At 36.1% G+C, this 9,789-nt stretch overlaps 1 protein-coding gene and 1 long non-coding RNA gene across 2 annotated transcripts; one reads left to right on the top strand and one right to left on the bottom strand.

Moving 5' to 3' along the window:
* Nucleotides 1-324: 324 nt before the first annotated feature.
* Nucleotides 325-8,892, top strand: LOC135435136 (cystathionine gamma-lyase-like). Its single transcript, XM_064692039.1, has 6 exons — nucleotides 325-532; nucleotides 5,492-5,688; nucleotides 5,750-5,840; nucleotides 7,077-7,344; nucleotides 7,405-7,732; nucleotides 8,663-8,892. Exons 1-6 carry the CDS (start codon nucleotides 389-391, stop codon nucleotides 8,811-8,813), a joined length of 1,179 nt encoding a protein of 392 aa, XP_064548109.1. The 5' UTR covers nucleotides 325-388; the 3' UTR covers nucleotides 8,814-8,892.
* Nucleotides 482-2,297, bottom strand: LOC135435137 (uncharacterized). The gene is made up of 3 exons (XR_010437340.1): nucleotides 2,083-2,297; nucleotides 1,773-1,961; nucleotides 482-621 (listed from the first exon to the last, which is right to left on the bottom strand). It is a non-coding gene; the product is annotated as an uncharacterized LOC135435137 (long non-coding RNA).
* Nucleotides 8,893-9,789: the final 897 nt, after the last annotated feature.

The following is a 9,789-nucleotide window of genomic DNA, read 5'->3' as shown; positions in this document are numbered from 1 at the left end:
TATTCTAAAATAGAAGTTGAGTCCTATATTTTACCGGAGAGAAACTGGTGAAAAAGTAATATAAAGAATTTTAAGAACAAAACATGCCACGGACAAAGTCGAGTAAAACCCGCTAGTTCCCTATAAATTTTTGAATCCTTAGTTTTTTGTAAAAATTGAATCATTTTTAAACAGGAAAAAAAGAACGTATCTAAAAGAATGCGAAAAGTGTATGGAATCCCTAATGGTATTATAAGTATATCCATATGTATTCCCTTCGTTCCATAATTACTTTCTAGTGTGAATGGGCTATAATCAATATTAGTTAGAACAGAAAAACCATGTTCTTTTAAACAGTGATTGACAAGACTTTGTCGCGTGCGTATCCATTGAAATTTATTTATTGAAAATGAGTTTTAAGATTCAGCCAAAAGGCTTTGCTACAAAATCAATCCACGCCGGTCAGGATCCGGAGCAGTGGAAAAGTGCATGTGTCATACCTCCCATATCATTGAGTACTACTTTCAAACAGGATTCGCCAGGAGAGCACCGTGTAAGTTAGACACGTCCACATACATAAAATTATGCATGGCTGTCTATTAAGTTTTATATAGACATGATCATTGTAAACGCGTACTCCAGCTACTCGAACAAAAATAAAGAAAAAAACAAATCATAGTTTAATGAGACCGTTGTGAAACCATTCATTATACATACATACATACATATGTACATATTTATGTGCATACATATGTATGTATGTTCCAGTGTTGAATTAGTTGTTTTAGATATGTATGTTAGCTAATATACAAATTATTATTTTGGGCAAATAACCTAATACGTACGCAATAGATGTTGCTATCTTTATTCAGTCATATTAATATGTGTATTGACATATTGATATTCGCGGTACTTAAATTGATGTAAAAATGTTTATCTATATGTATATACTATATATACTAGCGTGTATTGCCCTTAGGGTCGTTTCTTTTTTCGCTAAAAGTTTTATATAATACCTTTCCACTAAGTACACGCCCGTGGAATATTGAAATTTACCCATCTTCAGAAGTGGGGAACTTCTATTTAAAAATATGTTTTAACTGCATCGAATAAAGAACCAAGTGTTGGAACCAATGGTTTCCGCCCATATTCTTGCGGTGAAAATCTTGAAAATTAAGAATAAACTTTCGTTTATCAAACCTTTGACCCGCATTTGCCAACCAAGAAAATAAAATGGTTTCCGACAATTAACCACTGCTGCGGGTGAAATTTCCCAAATCGCTGAAACACGTATTCATTAGGTTCTTGTGTAGAGCTTTGAAAATAAGTTTGAAGCAAATCCGACAAAACTTAAAAATTCGTTGGCGTTGGCGATATTGATATTATGTCGTCTGTGGAAATGCGGAATTGGTGCGAACCAACGAACTTAATTGTTTGCCGAATTTGCGAATTTGTACGGAATAATAACACTTACTAATATGCTTTGGTGTATGTATAGACACACACATGCAAACATAATTGCCTCGGCCCTATTTTCGCTCTTTAAGCTGTGAGAGCGCAAGGGTACCGATTTCGTTTTCTGGGGCACGTAATAGATTATCGGAAACAAACCCACGGGCACTAAGAGAACTAACTTTCAATATATCAAAAAGTCTCTGGCTCTTATAGGTTATGAAATCCTTTTATTAATCCTTTCGACTCGGCTATTAATGTTGATTAAGAATATATATACTTTCTGGGGTCGGGGATGGCTTCTTTTGCCTGTTACATACATTTACACAAAAATAGTATACCCTTTTTATCCATTGCCAAAGTTTCTACTTAAAACCTACGGTACTTGTTTTCCACTTCTGTAGTACGCCTTAAGAAATAAAAACCCGGATGAAGTTTTCCATCGTCTTTTTTATGTACTAACACGACACCAACCTCTAAAGAGCTGATGTCACTATCTATTTTAGTGTCATGCCCATGATCATAAATTGCTAAAATAAGTGTTGGAAAATTCTATTATTTTTAACAAAATTATTTATACTCTTTATTAAATCGGAAAATGGCTTAGCAATTGTTTCCGCTTAAAAATCTACGGAAATATATACACTTTACCCTGTGTAAGAATCATTTTTTCCGCTTCTATTCCCTTTTCATTTGCCTGAATATAATTTTTTAGAAATAAGGAAACCCAAATATTTGATACCTCATCCTAATAATTCGCCTTTGTCCATTCGTAACTCTAATTTATTCGATGTTAATCACGTAAAAATTTTCGCTAGTGTCTAAATGCTGCTTCATATCTGTATTGTCCACTATTCTGCCATTATGCCGTCCATATCAACAAAATCTTTATTGTTTTTTAGCGCTGGTACTATAACCGATGTTTGCTCTGTCGGTGATGCCATTCTTAATAATACCACTATTAAAGTTGCGACTCATCTTCTATAATTTGACGTTGTCACTGAGATTGTGACATCATTTTTGGGTTAGTCATTTGCGCTTTCACATTCCGATAAAATTTGTTGTAACTTCATTTTGCAGCATTTGCATTGAACAGTCAAATGATATGAAGTCAAATAGCAAAGTAGACGCAGCGCAGTTGTTTTTATACCCTGAACCCATTAAAAATGGGTAAAAAGGGTGTTATGTATTTGTGCAAATGTATGTAACAGGCAGAAGGAAGCATCTCCGACCCTATAAAATATATATATATTCTTGATCAGCATCAATAGCCGAGTCGATCTAGCCATGTCCGTCTGTTTGTCCGTCCGTCCGTCTGTCCGTATGCATGAACGCAAGGATCTCAGAATCTATAAGAGCTAGAGACTTGAAATTTTAGCTGTTGGTCCTCCCAGTGCCCGCGCAGATCGAGTTTGTTTCCGATATTCGATAGCTTACCCCGTTTCCAAGTAATCGATAAAAATCGATATCGAAATCCTGTTTTTTGGGAAAAGTCGTAAAAAATATGAGCTAGAGTCACCAAACTTGAATAGTATATATATATCAAATATCTTTCATTTTATACCTATCGCCACCTCCCCGCTACCACCTTAAAGCTATAAATCAAGTTAATTATCCAACTTGTATTGCCAATCAATTTAAGCTACAATTATGCAATTGAATTGAGAATACACAAATATTCTATATTCTATTCTACAATAAGATGTACTGTCGAAAATTTCATTAAGATTGGTTAAGAAACTTGGGAATACACATATCTAAGAGGAAGTTTAGGGTGTTATAAAAAAAATAAATAGCAGTATTCATGTCAACCGAGTCATATAAGAAAGACCAATCGGTTGCAAAATAAATTGATTCAGCAATGAATAATTTCCTTTGCGAAAGCAATGGCGGGCTTATTGGCTGATGAGCACGAAATGAGAGGATTACAATTGAACATTGCAACCTCTTAAGTAGGGTGGTATACATCCTCAGGAAGAGATAAAGGAGGGAACCAAGACACATCAGAAGTAAGGTAGTCGTTAACAAATACAAGATCCAGTGTTCTATTCAAATGATTAGAAATTGAATTGATTTCAAACAACGAAAGGTCAAGCATGCAATCTATAAAGTCATGCTGTTCTGAGGGCACTAGATAATTTTCGGCAGTGAAAAGTTACCAAGAGATGTTCGGCAAATTAAAATCACCCAACACAATAAATAGGTCATTATCACGCACGTGTGAAGAAACTTCTTTAATACAAGAAATATGTTTCATATAAACTTGAATATCAGAAGAAGGACAACTAAAAGCTCTTGAAATAAATTCTTGAACTAAAAACAGTCCTACAGACCAAGCGAATCAAAAATCAGAGAGTAACTGTCGTTTTGTGCTGTCTGCTAACTTCCTCAAATTCATGCTGTATTCCAGAGTGCTGAGATGGGCTTACCAATGTGTCAATGTATTTTTGTTGTTTGAAACTCATTTTCCCAGTGTAGTGTGCACATATCGAGAACTTACTGTACTGAGCAATATATCCAGTATGTACTTCATATATACTCATAAACATAAATGCTAAAAAGGCAAAGACATTTATTCTTTGTTGCATAAACATATGTCATGTTCAATTGCAGTCCAAGTGCCCGAAATATGATCGGCACAGAATGCCTTGACTACAAACAAGCCGCGTCAGCATTAGTCCCATGCATTGACCGCTTACATACGTGCACAATACGCTCTGTCCCACCAGCGACTTTTCCGCCGCTTATACATAATATATTTATACTCGTTTATAAGTAATATATAAAACGACTTATATACAAAAGGCATCGCTGCCCCTGAGGACTGCTCAGCCTTAGGTTAAGTAATAATGAAAACCAAATGTAGAGAACAGAAGAATAAAGTCGTGAGTAGCGATAACAACTGTTGCTCTCACTTAAGTGAACAAACCTAGCTACACCAGTTTGACCTGTGCTTGTGATATAAGTTGTATCTGTTCATCTCATGCTTGAAGATATCCCACCCTTGGAATCTCTTGACTGTATATCACGAAAATGTTCTTCCACCTTGAAATATTCGGTATCTGGTGGTAGGCCAGCATTGGTGTCTTCTAACTCGCAGAATTTTTGGAGTGGGAATTAAATCACCATGTCCGTCAAGCTTCTTCTCGTGTGTCGTTTGACACCTGTGATTTCAAGTGCAGCTTACTCAAACCCCGTGTGGCTTCAGCTCTTACCAATGAAATTCCCGAAAGTAGGATTCGGGAACTGGAACAAATCATCAATTGTTAAGTTTAGATCTATTTTTGCAAGCCGAAATACGTTATCCAGCAGTCGCGTCCTGTTTGCCTCGCTTGCACTATCTGCCACCTTCGGCAACAATGCTATCGACAGGAAGTGGCATTGAGTTATCGACTGGAGGTAGTCGGTTGTATCGCTCAATTAGGCGTTCCCATGCAGTATTAAATACCGCGTCTGTACTTGACAAATGATATATTAAGCGGGCTGCTTCATTAGACGAAAAATACTTCAAATAATGCAAGTTTGAGTTCTTATCAAATGTTGTTTATTGTGGATAGTGGTTTCAAACAAATCTTGAAAAGTGACCCCTTCTTGTTATCACCACCAAATGATGTCATCGGCAACTTTGGCAACGCACCGTGCGCCGTTATGGTTTTTGCTGCATTAAACGGAAACAGAGCGAAGAACTCTGCATTGTCGCTGGTATATATACTTCAATCGTGTCATACAGACACATGCTATCGCTAATCCTTTCGAACTCGATCCACGGCTAGGGGGTGCTGACCATAATGAAGCAAGAATGTAAGAATTTCCTTTAATCCTTTAATTTTATGGTTTTTAATTTAATAGACCGCCATCGGTGCTTCCGTAAAGATCTGCATACAAAATTGCATGAGATTTACATAGGTCAGAAAGAAATTAATCTAATGGTTACACATTGAAATAGATCTGTTCCTCAACACAAATAATCTCAACTTAAGCATTTGAACCCTTTTATTAACTTCAGAATCTAAATTTAAGAACATTTTACATAATATTTATTTTATCAAATTTTTTATAGGGTTATGAGTACTCGAGAAGTGGTAATCCCACTCGAAATGTGTTAGAGAATTGCTTAGCAGCACTGGACAATGCAAAATATGGCTTAACTTTTTCATCTGGGCTCGGCGCAACTACTGCTGTCCTTACAATGCTCAACAGCGGAGATCACATTATAATGGGAGATGATGTGTATGGTGGGACAAATCGACTGATAAGGTAAGATTTAACTGTCACAAGTTGTGCATAACAATAAACACAATTAGTTTGTTACAATCAGGCAAGTTGCATCACGTTTGGGAATATCCGCAACTTTTGTTGATGCTTCTAATTTGGACAATCTTAAATCTGCCTTTAAATTGGAGACAAAGGTAATTCATATATATTTTGAGAAACTGAATCTATTAAAAAAAAACCCTTACAACAAGCATGGAAGATAGCAATTTTAAACATGAACAGGCCAAACCCTTTTATAATATCACACGACTGCTTCCTCGAAAGAGTGTGCGAGTGCACAAGTAGCATGTCGCAAAAATTTAACATTTCAATTTTTGGTCTTTTCTTAGAAATCTTTGTCATGCCGACGATATATTACCCTTGCAGAAATATGACTTAGTTTTTTTTTATTTTAAGCTAAATAGGTCCCCACAGTAAACAATAAAATTAGAATATAAACTATAAATATTTCATTTAGGTCATTCAAGTTTTTATTAAATAGAAAAAGATCAGATTCTTCTCATTATGCCTGACTAGACCAAGAAATACATGATAGAGCGTTTGAAGCGTCTGGCTCGCGACAAACGCCGTGATCTACTTGTGCGCACATCCACACAACACAAACATAAATATGTTTGTAGATCTCGGTCTTTTTGAGAAGCTATGCAGGGAGAAAGAGATGTTCAAAAGCGCGCAAAGCAATGAGTGGGAGCGAGGCAAACTCTGTACAATTTTGGCTGTAAGGATTTAAAACTAACATTCATATATTAAAAAATAGCATCAGCCGCAGCGACGTTGTGCGCTGAGCGAGATGCGGCTTTATACTGAACGTTCGCCTTTTGAGGCCGGACTTTTGGCTGCCACTCTCAGCAGTTTTACTCTATCTGGGCACACTAAAATGGTCGCAGGAACCCTTGGGGTTCCCTCGTTGACGATATATCGGGATATGATCATTCTGCTGTTTGACATGTCTATGCATTGTATGGTTAGTGCTCAAGATCTTAATATCTAGAGCCTTTAGATTTCAATTTTTCTCAATTTTTTGGACACGGGGCAATTTATCGATTTTCTGAATCATACTGTGCGGGCACTAGGAGAACCAACCTTGGAAATTGCAAGTCTCAAGCTATTATATGTTCTGACATCGACGCGTTCATGCATGCGAATATATACATATATATACTTTATAGGATCCAAGATGTTTCATTCTACCTGTGTTTTTACCCATTTCATTAGGTTCAGTGTATAAAGTAAAATAAAATAAGTATATAAATAAATAAAATTATTTATAAACGTAATCCCGCAATTAATTACATCGTGTTTGCGTAACTTACTTTAGATGTTTTTGATAATAAACACTAGTAAATACTTAATTATAACTATCTTTGCAGCTCGTTTGGATAGAATCGCCGACAAACCCACTAATCAAAGTTGCGGATATCGAAGCCATTGCCAAAATATGCCATGAAAAAGGAAACATAATTGTTGCGGTAGACAATACATTCCTGACCTCTTATTTCCAAAGGCCGCTTGAGTTAGGAGCTGATTTAGTTTGCTACTCATTAACAAAATACATGAATGGACATACTGATGTTGTTATGGGTGGTATAACAATGAACTGTGAAGATCTTTATACAAGATTAAAATTTTTACAAAATGGTTTGTTGATGAAGGTGTACAAAAGACTTTAATATTCATTTATTTCCTTACCTTTTGCAGCGGTTGGTATAGTTCCATCTCCATTTGATTGCTATCAGGTTAACCGTAGTCTGAAAACACTTTCATTACGTATGGAACAGCACCAAAAAAATGCAATTGCAATTGCGAAATTTCTTGAATCACATGCTTTTGTTGAAAAAGTACTGCATCCAGCGCTGGAATCGCATCCACATCATTCTATAGCTCTAAAACAGACATATGGCTATAGCGGAGTGTTTTCATTTTACATAAAAGGCTCTTTAAAGCATGCCACAGCATTCTTAAAGGCTCTTAAATTATTCATATTAGCAGAAAGTCTTGGCGGATATGAGAGTTTAGCTGAGTTACCGTAAGTAATAATTTAAAAAATATAGTGTATGCATTAGATTAATTTATAGCCTGAACCCATTGAAAAAATGTATTTAACAGCCAGAAGGAAGCAAATCCGACCCCATAAAGTGTATATATTCTAGATCAGCATCACAAGCCGAGTCGATCTAGCCATGTCCGTCTGTCTATCCGTATGTATGAACGCAAGAATCTCAGAACCTATAAGAGCTAGATTCTTGAAATTTCAAATCATGAGGAGTAGCCTTTGTATGCCTTGGAGACCACCTAACAGTTTTGGGCTATTGAATTTAGTTACCCAGGCTGTAATTAGTCGCCAGTGTTGCAATAAATATCAAAGGATATGCTCACGAAAAGCATGTGTTCGCTTTGTGAAGATTACATTGCTCAACAACTTACACAAGTATATATAGTCTCTAGCATTAATAGGGCTGAAATTGCGTACGTGGTCAACAAAACGAATTGTGCACAATGCCAATATATTTCTTTGTGAATTAGTATGAATATTACTTTTTGCATGCCTCCTTTTTGCTTCAGGGGATATAAATATGTAAAGAACAAAGAAAAGTGCATTCAAGATTCTCACGTTCTAGAATCAAATCACGTTTTTGGTTTTAAGCTGACTGCTTTTATAGGAGAAAGAAGCTTTAAGATAAATCAATATCAGTCGCATTTTTACTTTTATATAAGTGAGTTCTTTTAATTTACTCAATAAATTCAAATATCGTAGGAGTTTAAATGTTTCGTACCAATCTCATAAAAAGTGTATTATTATTAGTATGCTGTAACAATTATTTAAGAGTCTAGCTATTTTACGAAAAGTACAGTTTGTTTTCATATGTTTATGTTGGTCTACTTCTACAAGAATATTGAGTCTTTCGATTTCTTTAATTAACAGATTACTTTATTTTTATAATTCATTCTATTTAAGATCAATTATGACTCATGCCTCTGTTCCTATTGAAGACCGAAAGTCATTGGGTATAACTGATGCTCTTATTCGTTTGTCAGTCGGTCTTGAAGACTCTGACGAGTTGATAGATGATCTGCGACGCGCTTTGGATATTGCAGCCCAAGCTTAAAAAGTTCGGCTGACAGGGACCATAATGTAAAACACAAACCCAGACCTCTGTTTAATAAAAATGTTTTTATAAATGATCAGTAACTCGGTGTTTTATGTTATAACAATAATGTGTTTGCGTGTATAGTCTTAAAAGGACTCCCACAGGGAAGAGTGGGTGATGGCATTGGGACGGCGTCCGGTACTCCGAACTGCGTCTTCCTCTGTGTGGTGACTTGTCAAGAAGTTGACCAGCAGTATCAGCAGAATCTTTGGATGGAGTTTCAGATGCTTGCTAATTCTTTATGGAAATATGATGCCACCATGGCGTTGGTGGAAGACCACGGAATCACGAAATCCCATAACAGGATTCTGTTTTAATTATGGAGGAAAATTAAAGGCTTCTTCCGAGCTCGTCTGCTACTTCTTTGTCGAAGATACCAGCGTGACTAGAGACCCAAAAAGTTCCCTGTGTTGGTCGAGTGCTGCTATCCGTGAGGAAATTATTATATTTTTCCTAAGATCTTTTTCAAGATTCCATCTGGAGCCAACCCTGAATGACGTGAAACTCAGACTTAAAGACGCTGGACTCCATTACCATTGCAATTTAAGTGTTAGGTCTTAAATCCCTTTGAATAAATATAACACCATCAATAATTCTACGGTTATTCAAGAAGGGAAAATTGTCATCAGAAGTCCAATCGGACACGAAAGCAAACAAGAATTGTTTCCATACAGACTCAATTCTAGAAACATAACGTATACTCAAGAATAGGTCGTACCAGAGATAAAAAAATCCTTTTAATCGTGTACGGATCGTCAAACTCCTAAGACTTAATTCTTGCCCTATTGATCTCGGTCGTAACATGGGAGTCGAATTTATGTTTGTACTGTAAACTTCGGTAAGCTGTCAAGGGTGTAAGAAACCATTTGGGTGAGCTTCTGTAGAAAGTCATTACCTTGTAACATATTTGGAGCTTAGATTTAAAAGTTTAGCT

This window comes from Drosophila montana, unplaced genomic scaffold (assembly GCF_035044405.1).
Source record: "Drosophila montana isolate Dmon_TW-CO22-7 unplaced genomic scaffold, ASM3504440v1 contig_3517_1, whole genome shotgun sequence".
NCBI classification, from domain to species: domain Eukaryota; kingdom Metazoa; phylum Arthropoda; class Insecta; order Diptera; family Drosophilidae; genus Drosophila; species Drosophila montana.
The sequence above is the reverse complement of the archived record's forward strand: the minus strand, read 5'-3'. Positions and strand labels throughout refer to the sequence as shown.